General features: G+C 44.8%; 1 protein-coding gene across 1 annotated transcript in view; it reads left to right on the top strand.

Annotated features, from left to right (window-relative positions):
* Positions 1–23,197, top strand: part of garre1 (granule associated Rac and RHOG effector 1) — a 101,867-nt gene extending 78,670 nt beyond the window's left edge. Inside the window, exons 7-14 of the mRNA XM_084337799.1 lie at positions 1,399–1,557; positions 11,377–11,474; positions 12,793–12,918; positions 13,032–14,125; positions 15,750–15,915; positions 18,517–18,654; positions 18,805–18,880; positions 21,085–23,197. Of these exons, the coding sequence (XP_084193925.1) occupies positions 1,399–1,557; positions 11,377–11,474; positions 12,793–12,918; positions 13,032–14,125; positions 15,750–15,915; positions 18,517–18,654; positions 18,805–18,880; positions 21,085–21,444 (2,217 nt within the window). The 3' untranslated portion in view covers positions 21,445–23,197. The remainder of the gene's footprint in view (positions 1–1,398; positions 1,558–11,376; positions 11,475–12,792; positions 12,919–13,031; positions 14,126–15,749; positions 15,916–18,516; positions 18,655–18,804; positions 18,881–21,084) is intronic.
* Positions 23,198–23,595: the final 398 nt, after the last annotated feature.

Below are 23,595 nucleotides of genomic sequence, written 5' to 3'. Positions count from 1 at the left end.
TCAAGTAAATTTTTTACATAAACAACATACACAAATCTAAACTATTTTAATGTTGCTGTGGGACAAAGTGAGACTAGCCTCCAATCAAATTCCATGTATATGTAGATATTATAATTACTATGTTTATATAGTCAGTGGATCATACAAACACAATAGATTAGGGGTGTAACGGTACACAGAAGCCACGGTTCAGTACGTACCTCGGTATTGGGGTCACGGTTCGGTACGAGTTCGGTACAACAGAAAAAAAATATTTATAATTATTATTAATATAATAAAAAAATTTAATTACTTTTTTTTAAATATATTATATTTATGATCATTATTATAATTATTATTATTAAATAGAATAATTTTCTATAGGCTTGCCGTGGTAGTCAGTGATTCTGGTGTCATTCTGGTTCAGGCATCCAGAGTAAATTAATTGCCTACTGCCCCTTTAACAACTTATAGGCTTGATAAGTTTCACTTTCCCTTCTAGAGAGGGTTTAACTGCACGAGACTAAATACTAGAGAACAGATGACATATTACAACAATGGCAGAGGATTATTTGGATTTAACTGGAGAGGAGCTCAGATGATCAGTCCGAACAAGTACCGGTATGTTTATTTTTTTTTATTTGATCAGTGGGGGAGAATGTTGTTGTTGTTTGTTGGCGACGTGTGTGTGTGTGTGTGTGTGTGTTTCTGCGATGCGCGGCGTGTGTGTGTGTTTCTACGATGCGCGGCGTGTGTGTGTGTCGGCGATGTGCGGCGTGTGTGTCGGCGATGCACGGCGTGTGTGTTGGCGGTTGGCGCAGAGATCTGTCTGGTGAAAACTGCTTCAATCATACAGTAGTAACGCGCAGCATTTTTTGGCAGTAACGGTAACGGCGTTATTAAGATTGGAAGAGTAATCCGTTAGATTACTCATTACTGAAAAAACTAACGCCATTAGTAACGCCGTTATTTATAACGCCGTTATTCCCATCACTGGTTATAAACCTTACTCCTCCCCGAATAGGAAAACCCGGACCGGATTTTTTAGACCGACGTACAGGCTAAAACAGAGCGTTTCCAATGATACCGGCCGCAAGGCGTTAGGCGGCGGTATTGGACGTTTGCGATCTCAAAACCATTCAGGACAGCCTGCCTCGATGGATTATGAATGGCAATAGCGAATAAAAGAAATAATGACCCAGAAATGAGAATCTTCGTTTTTTGGCACTGAACCGTTGGGCCACAGAAACGAGAATTCTCGTGAACTGCACCCAAGGGGTTAATGTAGTAAAAAAAAATAATAATAATAAAACCAACAAAGGGATTGGGTGTTTTTAAGTAGTAATATCCAGGGTTATCGGTAGCCCCCCGGGTTCCAAGCTGTTAATTTCACACTTCTTTATTTTGTCTCCTCCTCAGCACACCATGCTGCAGCTCATTAAGGAGGTGCTGGGGCAGAATGGCGTGACCCCCAGGGACGACTCCCCTGTCACAGAGGTCCTCAACCAGGTTTGCCCTTCCAGCTGGAGAGGTGCCTGCAAGACCGCCGTGCAGCTTCTGTTTGCCCAGGCCGGACTGGTGAGTTGTTGTTGTTGTTGGGAGTGGTGGTAGAAGTAGTAGTTGTTGAAGTGGTAGTACAGTAGTGGTAGTAATTAGGGGTGGGACGATACATCGATCCAGATCGATATATCGATCTATTATCAATAATCAAATAGGATCGATGCCACGTAAAAAGATAGATTCATATTGCGATACTCTTATTTTGAAAATCCGGCGACGTCTTCGCCCCACGCCCAGTGTTGTGAAACTCAAACTCTGTTTAACATCAACAGCAGTAGCGTCTAGAGCGTCACTAGAGCAAGACTAGTGTGCCTATTCTGTGACCCAAAACATGTCCCTGTTGTTTTATTCCACAACGGGTCCAATGCATCTAACCTGCTTTGCAATCCTCGTCACTCCATTATGCCCACGTCGCGTTAAAGATCGAAGATAACGTTACGTTAGCGTGAGCTAACAAGCTAACCCAGAGCCATAGGCAGAGAGAAGTGGGGACTGGGAGGGTGCATTCTCGGGATAGCCCCACTAACAGGATCTGGCCGGTACTGCACCTTGGGACTCCCAATATGCTTTTCCAGCCAAAATACAGCTCTGTGACAGTGAATAGGATATTAATATCGAGAAAAAAAAGAAAAACGAACCAAAAACAGTGAACAGGAGGTCTATTTGTATTAAAAACAATAGATTGTTTTTCATTTAAATGTCTGGAAGAGCTCAAAAATAAAAATGTCATGATATTTCCATTGCCTTTTTTTTTGTTGATTTAAATGTTACTGATTGTATTAAATGGGCACATAATATTGTCTCATATTGATCGCAGGCACCTGAATCGAATCGTATCGTATCGTGGCAGACTGTGTGATATCGGATAATATCGTATCGTTGTCCAAAGAATCAATATCGTATCGTGATTAAACTGGTGATTCCCACCCCTAGTACATTTACATTTTACATTTAGTCATTTAGCTGACGCTTTTATCCAAAGCGACTTACAAGTTCTGTGCGACAAGACAGCAAGAAGGGTATAACTCTATCAGCTGAGTAACAATGTTCATCAAGTGTTGCGTGTTACAGTGTAGGTTAGTTTATTAGGACAAGTGCATGACATTAAGGTTAGTCGGGGTTAGATTTTTTTTTATTTTTTATTTTTTTTATCATTTCAGATAATGGTTGAAGAAGTGAGTCTTTAGTCGACGGCGAAAGATTGGACGGGATTCGGCTGTCCTAACTGGGATGGGTAGTTCATTCACACATGTGGGGCAAGGACTGAGAATAGGCGGCTTCTCTTTGATGACCCTCCGGGAGCTTGGATAGGAGTAGATCTGAGGCGGCCAGAAGATGCAGAGCGTAGGGGTCTTGAGGGTGTGTAGTTAGAGACCATTGACCGGAGGTAGGCGGGAGCGGTTCCCTTTGCCGCACGGTATGCTAGGTCGAGGGCCTTGAAGCGGATACGTGCAGCAATGGGGAGCCAGTGCAGGTCCCTAAGAAGTGGGGTGACATGGGCCGACTTCGGTAGGTTTGAGATCAGGCGGGCCGCTGCGTTCTGAATGAGTTGAAGAGGCTTAGTGGCAGTGGCCGGGAGGCCAGCTAGCAGTGCGTTGCAGTAGTCGAGGCGGGAGATGAATTCACACATTCATAAATAACACTTAGAGAAAAGCTTATTGTGCACTGTAATAATAAGTTTTGTTCAATGGGGGATTTTTTAATGTACCGAATACCGTGAAACCGTGGTATTTTTGCCCAAGGTTATCGTACCCTCAAAATGTCATACCGGCACATGCACTACACTACACTATAGGCTACACTACTAGGTCTACACACTATACTATAGTTCAGCGGTTCCCAAACTGTGGTGTGCGCACCCCTTGTGGTGCGCGAGAGCCCTCTTGGGGGTGCGTGACATGAAAAGGCTAATGGCGGTGCTATGGTGTTATTTTACTAATAAATATAACTAAAATACATTATTTCAAATGGGGATTTTCACTGTGTAAATCATGAAATTTACTAAACTTTTCAATTAAAAACGTATGTTTTAATAATAAAAAAAAAAAAAAAAATGTATCCAAAATGCAATTTACTTCCTGCCAAAAGGCCATATAGGCGGTGCGCTATTATTGTGGCAGCATATATTAAGCGTATATTATTAGTGTGTTTCCACACTTCATGCGTTCTTGGAGATGAAACGAAGTTGTCATGGGTGAACCTGTAAAAAGCCTAACGGAACACCTCAACCAACTCACTGAGCAGCTACGGACACATTTCCCACCTATGGATGCATCTCAGACGTGGATTCAACCCATTTGAAGTTTCCCCTCCTGTCAAAAAAACAACCGCAGCAACAGCTGATCGACCATCTGATGGAGCTGCTGCGGTTCAAACGAAAGCCACTTGTGGATTTTTGGACCGAGGCAATGACAGCATACCCATACCTGGCAAAGCAAGCCATGAGGATTTTAATGCCCTTCGCCAAAACTATCTATAATCTATTGCGAGGCTGGATTCTCTGCTTGCAGCAGTGAAGACAAAATATCGCCAGACTGCATGATGTTGAGAAGGACTTGCGCATTCAACTGTCTTCAATTGCCAAATCACCAAACTTTGCAGAGCTTTGTGCACAGATGCAGGCCCATCCGTCGCATTAAGCCGAGAGACGAGGGCAAAGTGCTGCCAATTGTGCTCGAGTGCGTTGTCTTTTTTATGTTGGGCATTGGGGGTGCGTCAGCTAGGTCGGGAGGTGACAGGGGGTGCATGGCCAAAAAACAACTTGCAACGGAGATCTTGTATCTCAATGGGACTTACTGGTTAAATTAAAGAAAATTGTGATTTGCTAATTGCATCATTTCAAATTTCGATTTAAAATCGATTAATCGTTCAGCCCTAATTTCAAGCCCTGCGGTTGTGGTAGTTGTTGAAGTGGTAATGGTAGGAGTAGTAATAGTAGGAGTAACAGGCGTAGTGTAGAGGAATAATTTCACAAGAAGCAATTCTTCGATTTAGTAGAGGTATTTCATTATTCATTCTTTGATTTAGAAGAGGTATTTCTTTATTCGTTATTTGATTTAGAAGAGGTATTTCTTTATTCGTTCTTTGATTTAGAAGAGGTATTTCTTTATTTGTTCTTTGATTTAGAAGAGGTATTTCTTTATTTGTTCTTTGATTTAGAAGAGGTATTTCTTTATTTCTTTGCTTTAGAAGAGGTATTTCTTTATTCATTATTTGATTTAGAAGAGGTATTTCTTTATTCATTCTTTGATTTAGAAAAGGTATTTCTTTATTCATTCTTTGCTTTAGAAGAGGTATTTATTTATTTATTCTTTGATTTAGAGGTATTTCCTCATTGTGGACATCATGGTTGTGGGAGGGGCTCAACTCTGCGTGGCTCGTGTGGCCAGCAGCTAGAGAGAGACATCTCTGTTACACTAAATACCTTCAGATGAAGGTAGTCATAAAATAAGGGCTGAACAAACAAGCCAGCATTCCAAAACAGATGGTAATCACATAAGTGACCCCTGCAGCCATTTGACCAAGATAACCTGAATCCATAGAAAGATTGAGGGGCTGTCTACACGAGCGCTGGGTTTAATGTAACCGTGATTGTATGTGCGCAGTTGCAGAGTCCAGGGTGAAGTTTTGCGCACATCCCAGTTGCAGTGGTTGCGTGTGGGCATAGAAACCGAGGTTATTTCCAGTGTTTACAGCAGAGCTGTCCCAAGTAGCGTTATATGAAAATGATTGTAACAAACTTTTGTTAGAAACTTATCGTCTGTGTTGAAGAATGTTGTGAGCGACTGATGATGTCTGTTGTCGCATTCCTGACCTGACGCTGAGTAAACCTCTCCCGCCTACCTCCGGTCAATGGTCTCTAACTACACACCCTCAAGACCCCTACGCTCTGCATCTTCTGGCCGCCTCAGACCTACTCCTATCCAAGCTCCGGGAGGGTCATCAAAGAGAAGTCTCCTATTCTCAGTCCTTACCCCACAATGGTGGAATGAACTACCCACCCCAGTTAGGACAGCCGAAACCCGTCCAATCTTTCCCCGTCAACTAAAGACGCACTTCTTCAACCGTTATCTGAATTATAAAAAGAATTTAAAAAAATATCTAACCCTAACTAACCTTACTGTCATGCACTTGTCCTAATAAACTAACCTACTGTAGCACTCAACACTTTGATGAACATTGTTACTCAGCTGATAGAGTTGTGCCCTTCCTGATGACTTGTCGTACAGAACTTGTAAGTCGCTTTGGATAAAAGCGTCAGCTAAATGACTAAATGTAATGGATACACACAGGGACAAGTTAAACATCAATCAATTAATTTATTCCAACAGGTAGTTTGAGCTGCATGTGAGCCACAGTCTTTCTCTCCTCTCCTTTGGAAAACTAATGACGTTATGTTAGCTCGAAAAGCACAGAACCGGCCGACCCAAGTTAGGCTGCTAGCAACAGACACTATAACACTTCCGGTCGGGGGTTTTCAAAATAAAAGAAACAGGAAAGACATTTATTTAGTCATTTAGCTGACGCTTTTATCCAAAGCGACTTACAAGTTCTGTACGACAAGTCATCAGGAAGGGTACAACTCTATCAGCTGAGTAACAATGTTCATCAAAGTGCTGCGTGTTACAGTGTAGGTTAGTTTATTAGTATAGTCTTCAGGCTACCAGAACGCAGTTCCGTGTGGCAGAACGGTGCAAACTAGGGCTGTCTTAAATACTTCGAAGCTTCGAAGCTTCGTTGGATGGGCATGGGATTCGAATATGAAAAAAAAAAATTATTAAAAAAAAAAAATTATATTATTTTTTGCTAAATCAACTCTGCCTCTCTTTGTTAACACATCCACCGCCAATCCCGTTGTACCGCGTGTTTGCCGGCCATGCGAATTCTGCCAAACCACGCTGTACAGCGATATTGAGATCATATTTAATTTTTTCGCCATGGCATTCATAATTCCGCCACCCAGCCTCTGGTGATACAGTGGGACCCTGCACAATAGTGCAACGCCTCAATACCACCGCCTGGTGGATGATCGGGCGAGTTACAACCGGAAGTGGCCATCGGTGCATCTGGGAAATCCGTCCGGCAGTCACATATCGTTGCGGGACTACAGACAAACACTGGCGTGCATATGGATCGCTGCCATAACTCAATAATCTATATGATTTGGGCGTTTATTGCGCCATACAAACCGGAAGTGGATCTAGTAGATCGACGTCAAATAAGTGGGATCTTTTTCCTCCAGTCTCATCGGCGAATGGTAAGAGGACAGTAACGTTACTTTCAGCTTGATTGTTTATTCTTTTCACTGCAAACCGATCTGATCAATATATCACCCATACTACATAAAGCATTTACCTTTCATCCGCGCATGATGAATCATAACGTATACGATCATGTACAGTTGAATTTTTTAATAGCGTGTATTGCGAATAAACGGCAGTTGATCATCTATATATGCGTTTATGCCTATAACTCACGTTCTATGAATTACTGCAGAAAACGATAAAAACATACTTATATTCTAGAAGGTATTTTTGGAAGAATCTATGAATGAAAAAGTATAACGTTCCTACATCCTGAACGATAGATAATCGATGTTGAATGGGCCATAGTAATGTCAATTTAGCAATACAATTTAAAAAGTTATAGCCCTGCAAAGAAGGTGAACATCTCCATAGGCTTAGAGTGGTGGCAGTGAGCCTACATTGGATGGATATAACCGTGGCAGGGAATGTGTTAACTACAACAAGCAATGCTGTTTGTTATTTAAGATGAGGTCGGACTCGGCACTGACAGATTTGTGTTCATTGTGCTGCTTTTATAAAGCCTCAAATGACGGCTTACAATATTTCATGAAAGCAAAGTGTTTCGTTTGTCTAAGATTTAAAAAGGTTTAAACTTTACAGCACTGACAAAGTTGAACAAAGTGCTGTACAAGTCCCACAACATAAAAAATAATAATAATAAAAAAAAGAAAAAGAAAAATCTCTGCCCCGAAGCTTCGAATTCCAAAAAAAATCGAAGATCAGCCCTAGTGCAAACGATCAAATACTTTGCCTAAAACTACCAAAATCGTTTTAGTCTGGACATGGCCTGACTTGGAATATCATTGTCTCTTTTGTCTCAAGAGTTGATAAACCATTATGTTGTAAATAATGTATAATAATAATAATAATTATAATTATTATAATTATAATTATAATTATATTATTATAATTATATTATTATAATTATATTATTATAATTATAATAATGATACATGTGTTGTTATATAAAAGGTCAAATGATTCCCCAGCAGTAGTGGTAGTAGTCATAGCAGTAGTATGAGGAGGAGGACAAATGGTAGTAGTTGTACTAGTAGCAATAGTAGTAGTTATGCTAGTCATACTAGTAGCAGTAGTTGTGCAAGCTCTGCCTGGGAAGCTTCAAATACCATCCCCTGGCAAGGTCCATATACTCAGGACTACTCATGAGTACCACAGCTGTACACCGTCAAAAGGAGAATGTTGATTATTTTTCTGCAAGGCTCGTTACAAACACACCATCAGGGAAAGTAATCTGATTCGATTTACTTTTGGACGTTGTGTATTTCATTCAGTTATAATGTAATGTTATACCGTATTTGCCCTGTCTCATTGTACTCTACAGACTGCAGTGCTTAGTGAAGTGAAGCCTTGCCTCTTTTTGTGGTTTTTCACTATGCTACCTTTGTGTCCCATTGTTTTGTGAGGTGTGTAATAGAGATTAGCAGCTATGTAGGGCTCCCTTTGAGGTGTAAACAAACCCAGGGGAGACACAAAGGGAATCAAACATTCCTGCAACATCTGTGTGTAGGATGGGCTCGTCTGGGAGGAATCTGCAAACAGAATCTCCCTCCTGTTCAAAGAGAGGAGAGTGTCAGTGAGAGGAGAGTGTCAGGGGGGGGGGGGGGATCAACAGCAGGACTCCTCTTCTCAGAACGGCCTGGTGTGTTTATGCTCCAGTGTTTATGTCCTCTGTGTGGTCTGCAGTAGTGTGCGTGTGTGTGTGTGTGTGTGTGTGTCAGGCCTTGGGAGTGTTCTCGTGCAGCCCAACGCTGAGTGTAAAACAAACCTCGATGATGGATGAGCGCTTTACATTAGCTTCTTATCGGAGGCCGCGACCGCTCTCCAAAATAGATGACACACACACACACACCCAGAAAGAATCACTGTTGCTGCCAGTGTCCTTCCCTGCCACATAACTCACAGATGACTGTGCCTACACTGCCTAGTAAAACGACTAGGCTCATCGGCCTGACTGCCCCCCCCCCCCCCCTCTTTCGCTCTCGCTCTTGCTACCCCCCCCCCCCCCCCACTCCGATGACCTTGTAGTGAGTCTCTCAGGGTGGGCATGGTTTCTGGACATGTGAATATCTCACGGGAGTGTTGGCAACCCGGGGGTCCCAAGGATACACCTGCTCTATTAATAAACAATAGGCCCATTTCCTATAATACAGGAAGTTGGCTCCTCCCTCCCTGACTCTGCTGCACGGGCCCCGAGGAGCCACGCCCTCTTTCAAAGAACTGGAAAATGTTGAACTAGCAGTGGTCAGGCTGTTTGTTGTTGCTGCCTCATTGTCCACATTCATCTCCTTCACCCTGCCCCTCCTCTCTCCTCATGGCCCCTCCTCTCTCCTCATGGCCCCTCCTCTCTCCTCATGGCCCCTCCTCTCTCCTCATGGCCCCTCCTCTCTCCTCATGGCCCCTCCTCTCCTCATGGTCCACCCTCTGGCCCCTCCTCTCTCCTCATGGCCCCTCCTCTCCTCATGGTCCACCCTCTCTCCTCATGGCCCCTCCTCTCTCCTCATGGTCCACCCTCTGGCCCCTCCTCTCTCCTCATGGCCCCTCCTCTCCTCATGGTCCACCCTCTGGCCCCTCCTCTCTCCTCATGGCCCCTCCTCTCCTCATGGTCCACCCTCTCTCCTCATGGCCCCTCCTCTCTCCTCATGGTCCACCCTCTCCTGCGTCTCTACAATTCGTAGCCGCATTTCTGCAGACCCCTCTCTGATTGGTTGAGGCCATTTCTGCAGACCCCTCTCTGATTGGCCGAGCGCGCGCATGCACATGAGCCGTGACAAGCTCCTCTAGCCAGGAGTCGAAACTCCGTTAAGCTCCAGAGAGAGAGGCTGAAAACCCACAGTTGTTGCCCGACGGATGGGAGCCGAATCCCGGATCCGAGTTTTCTGATGAATAGCCCCAAAACATGGAGGTCGCGAATGCAATTTATACGCATGGAAGTATTGATTACGCCATAACAAATCATTAAAAAAAAATTGCGTTAACTGGAATATGTTGTGTGCCTTTACACATATGTTGGATAGGATTATGTAATTGGTTTGTCATTAAAAACCAATAATAATCGCTCGCCGGCTTCGCTGACCAGAGCTCTCTCAGATTCAAAGTTTTAATTGCAGCCATGCCTTAAGAGAGAGTCTGGTGGTCAATTGCTACGGAAATGTTGTGTCTTACTAATAATAACTAATTCCTTGGTCGTCTCTGTGATACTTTCTGAATATGATTTGGGAACATCAAATGGGCAGGCCGCGAAATAACAACGTTACAATGTACAGTTTCTGACAGCTGGCTGTGTTGTGAAATGTGCATAACGTTATGAATAAACCGCGAAGTCACGCGAAATAACGTTATACGCAAATCTGGTAGTACATTTCCAATCAGAGAGGGGCTTCGCTCAACCAATCAGAGAGGGGTCTGCAGAAATGGAGCTACGAATTGTAGAGACGCCTCTCTCCTCATGGTCCACCCTCTCTCCTCATGGTCCACCCTCTCTTCTCATGGCCCCTCCTCTCTCCTCATGGCCCCTCCTCTCTCCTCATGGTCCACCCTCTCTTCTCATGGCCCCTCCTCTCTCCTCATGGTCCACCCTCTCTCCTCATGGCCCCTCCTCTCTCCTCATGGCCCCTCCTCTCTCCTCATGGCCCCTCCTCTCTCCTCATGGCCCCTCCTCTCTCCTCATGGTCCACCCTCTCTCCTCATGGCCCCTCCTCTCTCCTCATGGCCCCTCCTCTCTCCTCATGGCCCCACATCTCTCCTCATGGCCCCTCCTCTCTCCTCATGGCCCCTCCTCTTTCCTCATGGCCCCTCCTCTCTCCTCATGGCCCCTCCTCTCTCATGGTCCCTCCTCTCTCCTCATGGTCCCTCCTCTCTCATCATGGCCCCTTCTCTCTCCTCATGGCCCCTCCTCTCTCATCATGGCCCCTCCTCCCTCATGGCCCCTCCTCTCTCATGTCCCCTCCTCTCTCCTCATGGCCCCTCCTCTTTCCTCATGGCCCCTCCTCTCTCCTCATGGCCCCTCCTCTCTCATGGTCCCTCCTCTCTCCTCATGGTCCCTCCTCTCTCATCATGGCCCCTCCTCTCTCATCATGGCCCCTCCTCTCTCATCATGGCCCCTCCTCCCTCATGGCCCCTCCTCTCTCCTCATGTCCCCTCCTCTCTCCTCATGGCCCCTCCTCTCCTCATGGCCCCTCCTCTCTCATCATGGTCCCTCCTCTCTCCTCATGGCCCCTCCTCTCTCCTCATGGCCCCTCCTCTCTGGCCTCATGGCCCTTTGTTTATATGTCTATGAATTATTTTTATAAAAAATTATGAATAGCAAAAAAATGAAGTTAAAGGATGGAGATGTATGTCATTTTGGGAGATATTTTTACTTACCAGTCTAGACATCCCTGTACAAAGGGGCCAATATATACTTGTGTGGAGTGCTTGCACAAGCATTACTAGCGGGGAGGAAATAAATGGCAGTGAGGAAATGGGTTTTATTAGGCGCTGTGCTGATGCAGTGTTCTGTGTGTGTGAACAGGTGGTTGTTGATACGGCTCAGATAGAGAACAAGGAGGCCTATGCTCCCCACATCACACTGGAGGGGTCCAGGGTGGTGGTCCAAGTTCCCTCTACCTGGTGAGTACTAGTGCATGAAACCTCTACCTGGTGAGTACTAGTGCATGAAACCTCTACCTGGTGAGTACTAGTGCATGAAACCTCTACCTGGTGAGTACTAGTGCATGAAACCTCTACCTGGTGAGTACTAGTGCATGAAACCTCTACTTGGTGAGTACTAGTGCATGAAACCTCTACCTGGTGAGTACTAGTGCATGAAACCTCTACCTGGTGAGTACTAGTGCATGAAACCTCTACCTGGTGAGTACTAGTGCATGAAACCTCTACCTGGTGAGTACTAGTGCATGAAACCTCTACCTGGTGAGTACTAGTGCATGAAACCTCTACCTGGTGAGTACTAGTGCATGAAACCTCTACCTGGTGAGTACTAGTGCATGAAACCTCTACCTGGTGAGTACTAGTGCATGAAACCTCTACCTGGTGAGTACTAGTGCATGAAACCTCTACCTTTTGTACTTAAGTATTTAAATTTTTTTGTATATTTTATATAGTATATAGTATACTTTTACCCCCAACAGTAGAAAATATAGAAAAATACTAAAGCCATGATTCTCTCCCCCCCCCCCCCCCCCCCCCTCATCAATTTACTGAGCTACATCTGATATTTCCTGGAATTTGTGACATCATAATGACATCACACAAACTAAAGACTAGTTTGAATAGTAATGGTGAATCACAATCATTTGTGAGCTTATGGGTGTAATAAATCAGCTCTGTTTTTGGTAGAGTGTTCCTTTAACATGCTGTTATAGCTAAGGAGGCTACCTTTATGGACATCTTATTGAAGGCCTAACTCTTTTTAACATATTTGAAGTCAACAGTTCCCCCAGTTGTACTCCCACAATGTCTGCTAAGCTGATGCACAGCTATGGCAGGAAGATCAAGAACACACGCACTCAAACACACCAAAATGGCCTTGTGCCATTATGTGCCAATGGCTTGTGCCATTATTTGTTATAAAATATAGCCTATACACTGGAACACAAGGAAAACATAAATTTGGTTATATAAGAAAAGAAAAAGAAAACTTAACTGTAGGATAAGGAGAGTCTAGTGTGATTATTTATTTTATTCAGAAACTTTATAAACATTATTACCTGCCAGTACTGAACTAAAGGCGTGTGTGTGTGTGTTTAGAGCGGGGAACTGTCATTGGCAGCATGACAATTTGTATTGTGAGCCCGGCTCAGTCCATGATTTGTGTTTGATATGTAGTCTATTCTGTAACACTAAAGCCCTATTCATCTGTTCTGTAAATGCACCTAGGCTTTTGTGTTTGAGCTGGGATCTGCCATTAATGTCCTGTCCTGTCCTGTAGGTGTCTGAAGGAGGACCCTGCCACCATGTCTCTGCTGCAGCGCAGCCTGGACCCTGAGAAGACCCTGGGCCTGGTGGATGTGCTCTACACAGCCGTCTTCGACATCAACAGGTGGAAGGAGAGAAAGTGAGTTGATGTTCCTCATAATGATAAAGCATGTTCTAATGCCCTATGCATAGATTTCCATTTTCTATTATGCTTCATGTTTTTAAATGGTTGCCCCCTTCCCCTCCGCGCAGAGAGCAGGCCTTGCCCACCATTCAGATGCAGTTGCAGCGTGAAAGCCCTGACTATGGGGTGCAGGCAGACCTGCCCCCAGGCAGTGGTACCAAGATGTCCAGCGGCCTGCCCAAGACCATCTCCAAACTGACTTCCAAGTTCACCAAGAAGGCCTCGTCCAGCTCTGGCAGCGGGGGCAGCTACTCTATCCCCAGCACCCCGTCCCGCAGCATGCTGTCTGCCGCCGGCGGCTCCGAGGACAAGCCCAAGAGCATGGGTCACGGCGACGGGAGGCTGCACAGCATCCTTCAGATGTCCAGCCTGTCCTGCACCTTGGACCCCACCCAGCAGATCCAGCTGGCTAACGGCGCCGTGTCCGACGACCAGGGAATGAACCTGCCCACCGACCAGGAGATGCAGGACGTCATTGACTTTCTCTCAGGTTTCAACATGGGCAAGTCCCAGCAGGCCTCCCCGCTGGCCAAGAGGAGGAACTCTGTAGCGTCCGCTAACCCTGCTGAGCTCAAGCCCCCGAGCGGAGCTCCACCCCAGGCCGCCTCCCACAGCGCTCTGCAGCCCTCGGCCCAGCCCCTGCCTCAGCCCCTGCCTCAGCCCCAGCCTCAGCCTCAGCAGCCCGTCTCCAAGCAGCAGCAGCAGCAGCCTCAAGCACCACCACCACCGCAACAAGCCCAGCAGCCGCCCCCTGTTCCCCCACAGCAGCCCTCCCCGCAGGCCCTGCAGTACTATCAGCACCTCCTGCAACCCATCGGCCAGCAGCAGCAGCCCCCGACCCAGCTCCCCTCTCAGCAGCCCCCGCCTCAGCAGAGAGTGCCAAGCAAGTGGTTGGGCGGCTCCGGACAGCAGCCTCCGCCCCAGGGCCCCCCGGCAGGGCTGTCCCCCCTGGGGCCCATCGGCCAGTGGAGTTCCCCCGGACTGCCGGACCTGAGCTCGGACCTGTACAGCCTGGGGCTGGTCAGCACCTACATGGACAGCGTCATGTCGGAGATGTTGGGCCAGAAGCCCCAGGGCCCCCGCAACAACACCTGGCCCAACAGGGATCAGAACGAGGGGGTGTTCGGAGTGCTGGGAGATACCCTCCCCTTCGACCCTGCAGGTGAGCTCTTTCTCCTTGTTATGTCCAGGGTGATGCATTAGGGTGATAGAACGTCAATATCCCAGATACACCTGATCGCCACACCTCTTTTTCGGGGCAATGACTTGCGAGGAGTAAACTGGCGTTTGTTCACAATCTATAACTTGAGGACAAAAGAAACAAAACAATTTTCACAATATAGCAAATGCTCAATAGCGGCCGGTGTTGGAGAGTAATTGCTTGACGTAACTTGATGCACTAACAAAACAAATACTTTAATAATTGTAAGCATCCTGCCAAACACAATTGCGATCTACAGTTAAATGGCATTTGTTTTCCCCCAAAAGTAGGCGTGACCACGAGTAGAGCCACAGTACTGTGCTGGTCTGATGTATAACAGGTGTGCTGGACTTACCTGGTGCCCTCGCTGCCTAGCACACATCCTGACAAGCACCCTGGCATATAATGCTAGTTTCTGATCAACACCAGCGCTGGACAATGTATGGTTATTTATTTTTTATTGTCTGTGTTATCGCATCATGTTTTTATGTTTTTTTGTATAAAAAGAAAATATTGTGAAATACAATATAGTTATCGTAATGATTGAATGATGAGTTGTCTTAATGAATGACAAAAAATATGTACATCCATATTGAACAAAGTCCTTCCGAATAATATATTGTGATATCTATCGCCCATCCCTGATTAACAACTACTTTCTACTAAGGATACATTTTAGGAATGTATTGATCTTGTATTTGATTCTAAAAGGACCACTTTCCTTATTGAAAAGGGTGACCCCCATCCCACCACCCCCCTCTCCCCTTCCTCTGAAGGACTGAGCCTTCGTCCTCTACCCTCCTCCTCCTCCTCAGCAGCACAGTGTCTGGCTGGGAGAGAGGCCGGTCTGAGCCTTTAGGGACACTGCTTACTGAGAGAACTGTGTCAGCAGTGGGGGCCCTGAGCTCTGCTGACTCTGCGGTTTCATTACAAAGACTGGGGGGGGGGGGGGGGGAACGATGGTTTCCTGTTTTAACTCTGCAGTCATTAGTCAGGTATGCACGATGCCTGGAGACAATAATTTTCAGAGCAGGTTGCGGGGCTGCCGGGGCCATTTAAGATGCTTGTGAGTGGGGAGATCAGGCCGGTGATGAGGGCTACACGTGTCTGCCTGCCACACCCACTTGATTTGATCCGGTCTCCTGAATGACAATGTATGGAGTTACTGAATGTGGTATATGTTTTGACAGTCTTATGTGGAGTTCAGTACCTAGAGGGTTTTCTCTGTATACATATTATAGCTACTCTTCAACCCTGGAGCCTGATCCCACCTAACAGGATTGTGAATGTCGATATATAGGTCATAGTGTTGAGCAGCTGTTTCTCCACTCCCCGCGGGCGGTTGTTGTGACCGTAATTTGATGATTTACGCTGAATTTTAGAATGTGTCGGTTACTATTTTGACAGTGCAGCAGTTTTGACTCCAGCCCATTGTGCGGAGTGGACTTACGGCCATTGTGGTGTTTCTGCCGCACTCGACAGTCTGGCTGAACAGGACCGAGCCGCGGGGTGTGAAAACAGAGGGAGGGGGGAAAGCTGAATGTCAGAAAACTCACCGTGGGTTTCTCTTGTTTTCCATTCGCAGTTGGCTCTGACCCCGAGTTTGCGCGCTATGTGGCCGGGGTCAGCCAGGCCATGCAGCAGAAACGGCAGGTGCAGCACCTCCGGCGCCCCAGCAACCCTCGCAGCAACTGGCCCGTCCCCGATGAGCAGCACCGGACCTGGTCCCACCCAGAGTACTACAGCGAGGGGTACGTCCAGCTGTAGTTCTGTTCGTCTAGGGATGCACAGACGCTGGTACCAGGTTAAAACTGTTTCGTACCAAGCGTCATGTGTAGGATGTTAGAAATCAAAGCAAAGATTGCTGCATTTTCCTTAAAGGAACATACTTCAATACTCCACACCACATCCACAATAGCCTTCTAACTATGTAAGGATTAGTTGGATCTCATTAACATAACCCCTCCCCGAACACTATCACATCTAGATCCTATTAACATAACCCCTCCCCGAACACTAACATCTAGATCTCATTAACATAACTCCTCCCCGAACACTATCACATCTAGATCTCATTAACATAACCCCTCCCCGAACACTATCACATCTAGATCCTATTAACATAACCCCTCCCCGAACACTATCACATCTAGATCTCATTAACATAACCCCTCCCCGAACACTATCACATCTAGATCTCATTAACATAACCCATCCCCGAACACTATCACATCTAGATCTCATTAACATAACCCCTCCCCGAACACTATCACATCTAGATCTTATTAACATAACCCCTCCCCGAACACTATCACATCTAGATCTCATTAACATAACCCCTCCCCGAACACTATCACATCTAGATCTCATTAACATAACCCCTCCCCGAACACTATCACATCTAGATCTTATTAACATAACCCCTCCCCGAACACTATCACATCTAGATCTCATTAACATAACCACTCCCCGAACACTATCACATCTAGATCTTATTAACATAACCCCTCCCCGAACACTATCACATCTAGATCTTATTAACATAACCCCTCCCCGAACACTATCACATCTAGATCTCATTAACAACCCCTCCCCGAACACTATCACATCTAGATCTCATCAACATAACCCCTCCCCGAACACTATCACATCTAGATCTCATCAACATAACCCCTCCCCGAACACTATCACATCTAGATCTCATTAACATAACCCCTCCCCGAACACTATCACATCTAGATCTCATTAACATAACCCCTCCCCGAACACTATCACATCTAGATCTCATTAACATAACCCCTCCCCGAACACTATCACATCTAGATCTCATTAACATAACTCCTCCCCGAACACTATCACATCTAGATATCATTAACATAACCACTCCCCGAACACTATCACATCTAGATCTCATTAACATAACCCCTCCCCGAACACTATCACATCTAGATCTCATTAACATAACCCCTCCCCGAACACTATCACATCTAGATCTCATCAACATAATATCCCTCCCCGAACACTATCACATCTAGATCTCATTAACATAACCCCTCCCCGAACACTATCACATCTAGATCTCATTAACATAACCCCTCCCCGAACACTATCACATCTAGATCTCATTAACATAACCCCTCCCCGAACACTATCACATCTAGATCTCATTAACATAACCCCTCCCCGAACACTATCACATCTAGATCTCATCAACATAATATCCCTCCCCGAACACTATCACATCTAGATCTCATTAACATAACCCCTCCCCGAACACTATCACATCTAGATCTCATTAACATAACCCCTCCCCGAACACTATCACATCTAGATCTCATTAACATAACCCCTCCTCGAACACTATCACATCTAGATCTCATTAACATAATATCCCTCCCCGAACACTATCACATCTAGATCTCATTAACATAACCCCTCCCCGAACACTATCACATCTAGATCTCATTAACATAACCCCTCCCCGAACACTATCACATCTAGATCTCATTAACATAACCCCTCCCCGAACACTATCACATCTAGATCTCATTAACATAACCCCTCCTCGAACACTATCACATCTAGATCTCATTAACATAATATCCCTCCCCGAACACTATCACATCTAGATCTCATTAACATAACCCCTCCCCGAACACTATATAAAACTAGATCACATTAGCATGGTTCTCCCAGAGTTGAACCAAAGCTAATGTTAACTTTTCCATGTATGTGAATGGGAAATGCTAAAACAATTAGCACCATACTCCGAGAGGTCTAGTTAAATAAAAACGTGGGTTTTTGGGCAGTCTAACCTAGTTTACTAGTTAGTCAAATAGTCAAGCTTTCTTTTTTTTAAATTTTTTTTTTTTTTTTTTAGCGTTTATCGCTTTTCTGGTCAAGCATGACCGACAGAAACAGGTTGAAATGGGATGTAGAGCAGGGGAAGACATTCTGAGAAAATACGGCGGGTCCGGGAATCGAACTCGTGTACCCCAGATCCGTGACGAGCACGGTTTTCCCCGACGCAGAAATAGCGCCGAGATATGCGGTGAGCTACGGGAGCTCCCCTAATAGTCAAGCTTTCTAACCAAGTAAGGTCCATTTGATAGATTTGGTAGTTTATAGCAAAACGTTTTAGTGAATGGAAAATAAACCTTGTATTGATATTGGTGCATCCCTGGCTCGCCGTGTCAGCTGACAACACGGCTGCACTGTAGTGATGTAGCACAGTTCAACATGCCTCTGTTTCAGCAGTGCCCTCCGCCCCTGACCGGGTCAAGTACAGGAGGAGAGAGACCGACTTCTGTTTGTCCGTTATGAGAAATAACCTCCACTGTCCGTGTCAACAGGGAGGCGGTCAACAGCAACTGGTCGGCCAATCAGGGAGACTCCGCCAGCTCCAGCGACGAGGCATCCTCCGCCAACGGAGACAGCCTGTTCTCCATGTTCTCCGGACCCGACCTCGTAGCAGCGGTTAAACAAAGAAGGTCTGACGGGGCGAGACACTATACACCCTACCCACAGTAATCTTCTCAAAAGCAAATTTCTTGTCAAATAACCTTTGCACTGGTCGAGCAATCTAGCTTTCTGCTGTACTTAATGAGGTTCCTTGTCTTCTTGTCTTCTTGTGTCTTCAGAAAACACAGCTGTGGTGAACAGGAGGCGTGCACCCTGCCCTCTCCACCCCTCCACCATCTGGGGGACGATAACCAGGTGAGGGGACTGTCCTTTAATTATTTTAATTTGTTTTCACCTTTTTTTTGCAGGGTGTCCCACTGGTCCTGGAATTGATGGAATAATGGGATTTTGAGAGGCTGTTGTTCCTGATGGAGAAGTTTCATAAATGCTTTTGGAGGAAGTAATGGAATGTCAGGGAATTATACAAATGCGTTGATTTACACAGGAATCTCGATAAAATCCCAATTCATACAAATCCTTCATAGATGGTCAGCTGATTAGCTGTGTGGACACTCATTAGCCAGGACAACAATTGTTTATCCCTTTAGAACTTTTCTGAGCTAATAGAAATCAATGCAAACCAGGAAAGAATTAAAGGATAATGCCAGTGTAATGTAATGTTTTTCTTGTTATGCATTTCTCCTACTAAAAGGTATGGTCCCTCATCTAGTCGACACCAGATTATAGCTCGTATCCACAAGTCATAGAACTTTGTTGTAGAAAACAGGGTTCAAATGAGTCGGCGCTGTGCTGTTGCTTTGGTCAGCAGAATTCAAAGTTGCGATGAACATGGGCATTGTTATTTTTCCTGGACTTAATAGTAATGTGTAATGCACACGCTCTGGGAGCACGCTGCTCTATAATTTAACCCAGGATGCCTATCGCAAAGAGTAGGGGGTTCCCCGACGTTCCTGGCCAAATTCCCAATCGGGTCTCTGACATCAAGGCCACCTAATCATCTCTCCCCCTTAATTGGCTGATATCAATCCCTGTCTCCTGAGCCGTTCAGCCATTGTGTGGTGTGATGTGTGCCGGGTGCCAGTGTATGGTAGCCATTGAGCCTGCGTAGCCCAAGGTTGGGTGCTATCAGTGGTGGTGAAGGAGGCAATTTCCCTAACCCTACGTTGTAAAGCACTTTGAGTCTGAGAAAAGCGCTATATAAATGTAATGAATTATTATTATTATTTACATTTAGACATTTAGTTGACACTTTTGTCCAAAGCGACTTACAAGTTCTGTACAACAAGTCAGCAGGAAGGGCACAACTCTGGCAGCTACGGGTCAGTAACATTGTTCAGTGTCAAACTCGATAGTGGAAATATGTGTTTGTGAGCTGTATCTAATGATTTTAGAATACAATCTATGGCTTCCAGGTTGAGAGCTCCTAAGGGCTTCTAAGTAGGAAGAGTATTGAGAGGTTTGCTTTGTAGGTTTTGGTCTTTTCATAGGCTATGTTGACGATAGGAAAATAAATAAAATGACACTTATTCTTTTAAGTCTATAGGTCATCTAAGTGCTCTAACATAGTCATGGAAAGTCATAGAATTGACCATTTAAGATTTTCCTCAGCTAAAAATTACCACAAAGTTCCCTAACAACTCCTTTTAACTATTCTTTATGCCTTAATGCTGCTCTCCGTTCCTGTTTTTCATTGGCTAGAACATCACTTTCAGTATGGTGTCAGCACGGATGACTGAGGAAGTAGTTTAATTTAGTGTGATTAACAGGTTTTGTGGTTCACTAAAGGCGACAGTATGATGACTGGAAAGAAAATTCAGCAGGTTTGTGAAAACAAAATGTTGAGAGAATATAGAGCTCCGTATTGGGCCACTGCAGTGTGCACTGACTCGTTAGCTGGACGAGTCTTATTGTCTGCACACCGGCTCCTAACCCCTAATCGAGACCACTGACAATTTGGATGAACGCTTACACAGCTGCCTCTACGCTGCCATCATTGTTTTGTGTAGGGCTGCATGCTAAATCATATCTCATCATCAGCCTTACACAGCTGCCTCTACGCTGCCATCATTGCTAAATCATATCTCATCATCAGCCATCTTTCCAGTGCAGCGGCCCTCGAAAGGCACTCTGCATTATAAAGTACTTTACCTGCATTAGTGTCTCTATTGTCGGCTAACTCCCTGCATCTGCAGCGATGACCATTCAAACTGGTAGGAATGAGAATTATGTCCCTGTAGATGCTAGCAGAGCCATGGCTCTGGATGCTAACAGTTACCTGACAAGAGACGGTAACGCAGGGTGAAGTACAAAAAATCTAAAACTGAACTCACATTCTGAACTCTGAACCTTTTTAACTAAAAGGTTGCATTGGTGGATCATTATAATCAAACTTATTTAGCAAATGGTCAGTTTTCTCCTGGCGCCAGCAGGAGAAACATGCTCTTGGTTCTGAAAGGACTTTGTCCTGACCTGCTGTTCTGTCCCCTCTGACTCACCAGGACAGCAAAACCAAGACGTGGCCCCCCAAGGCCCCGTGGCAGCACTCTGCCCACACCAACACCATGCCCAACCCTAGCTCTTCTCTGTACCCCATGAACCTCCCGGCCTCCTCCCAGTGGAGCGACTCCATGCAGATGTTACAGTCTCCGGTGTGGTCCACCGCCAGCGACTGCTCCCCTTCCACGGGGATCACCTCCGGCTTCCCCTTCACCCAGCAGCAGCAGCAACAACAACAACAACAACAGCAACAACAACAACAACAACAACAACAACAACAGCAGCACAAACCCATAAGCAAGGGCTTCAAATCCTTCCCCCTCAAACACGAGCACAGGCCCTCCTACCTTCACCAGTACTGATCAGACCAAAATGGAGTCCACACAGTAAAGGCAAGGTGGAAGACCTGTCGCTCTCGTTTGTTTAGCTAACGAACAAGCTGCGACCATTTACGACAAACGCCCCTGTTTAATTGGAAAATACCAGGCTTTTGAGTATGTGTTCTAAAGGCAACATTTTGTTTACACACTGGCTCAACGTTTTGTATCTATTTTTCCATGTCGAACATCCCCATTTGAGTGAAGAAGATAAAGAGAGAGAGAGACGTTGTTTTGAACTGCCATGTCCGGCTGTGAGTAGTGCATGGTTCATGCCAACAGCAGTTATTCTAGTGAACACGCATTTGTCTGTTGAGCTGACAATATTGTGTCTCCTCAGAGGAGAGCAGGAGACGAGGCCATCACCCACTTTGCTTCCACAGTTGATATTGTGTAAAAGAGAGGCGGACATTAGAGGAGGGATAAGGGCTTGACATGGGATGCTCCAGTTTTGCCCATAACTATTAGTAAATACTGTGTCTACATAGCTGTAACTGCCAAATCTCCCGTAGGATGACTCAGACTACAGCTACCATCTACTGTTTCATAGCTTGTAAATTACTGAAGTTGAAATATAAATATTTACTTCTTTTTATTAAGAGGCTTTGAGCAGGCTCAGCATAAAATATAAGTAATCGTTGCAGAGGTGTAATTTGAAAGAAATACACTTTTTTTCAACAACTGACAAGAAGTGAGATTTATAGCGTAAATAAAACTATGTGCCATGTTGGTATTGATAGCACTTGCAGAATCATATTTTCCAACCAAAGCGTTATTCAGAAGGATGAATGGTGCTGAGGAGACAACAGGTGGTCTGAGATGATGATTATTATTGATGGACAGTAACATGCCCTATTGCACGACGGCATTAGTGAAAAAGTCTTTATTGACCCCAAACGCATTCATTTTCTCTCTCCCCCCGATTGGCCGTTTGCTTCAGAATGACACTAACTCCCAAAAACCTAACTTTTGTTCCATTTAGAATACAATATTTTTCTTGTACAAATATTGACAGTATTAATCTTATTTTTGTATTTTTCTTACATGTTATACCATTACTGTATGTTAGTATAATATAGGCATATTACATAAAACATTATTTTTTTTCCCAAGATGTGAAAAGCACATGTCCTTTCTTTACTACAGAGTTTAACTACACCATATATCTATAAAGGTTACCAAATATGCCATGATAAACACTAAAACATTGTGTGATTTAGGGTCTTTTTTGAGCCCTCGTTTCCTGGGTTTCTATGGCTATGGGCTGTATTTAAACGCCCAGAATGTTAACTTTTTGTGATGTTTGCGGATGCCAATGTTGCCTGTATTTATGAAATGACACCATGTTTTCTGAAAACTAACATACTTACCATGTTTACAGAGAATTGTTTGCTGTATATACATATAAATATATATCTTTTTATAGTTATGTGCTTTGCACAATCAAGATATAGGGTTTGTTGCTTTTTGTCTGTGTTATCTCCCGAACTGTTGCAGCCTTTTCTAAAGACATTGTTTAAAAAGACCTTGGACTGTAACTGTTAGCATTTCTCAGCTGTGTCAAATGGTTTACTAGTGGCTTCTACAAAAAAAGAAAAGAGGAAAAAAAAGAAAAAATGGTTGCCCTGATAGAAGATATGAAGGGGGACTGCTTGGCTTATGTTGCTTATTGTTCTATTGAGCTGGCAACTGAATCTTTCCAAGTGTACCAGCAATGCAAAAAATGAATAAAAATGACTAGCAATTTAAACCTCGTCTTTCTTTCATAGTGATGCCAGCACCCTTCTTGTGTCTTCTTTTTTTAAGTGATTTCCCCAAACATGGTCTTGATCTGGAACGAGTAGGATGAACAGTTGAGGTGAAGAGAGCACAGTCCTGGCATTTATTTCCCTGACCGTTTTATAGTAAAGTAATTGGTAGGCAACATGTGATTGTAACAAAATAACTGAGGTGATTATTATATCATTAAATAACAGCCATGAGCTGTGACATTGCACCATATTGGTAGACATGTCATGACTCATGAGAATACTACAAATATATATTTGTAGATTTGAGGGGGTGGGGGGGAACCCACCCATTACATCCATCGCTAGCTGGCCAAATATCTAGTTTGATAGAATCAACATACTATGA

This window comes from Notolepis coatsorum, assembly GCF_963971535.1.
Source record: "Notolepis coatsorum genome assembly, chromosome: 20".
Lineage (NCBI taxonomy): Eukaryota > Metazoa > Chordata > Actinopteri > Aulopiformes > Paralepididae > Notolepis > Notolepis coatsorum.
This window is presented reverse-complemented; position numbering and strand designations above follow the sequence as displayed.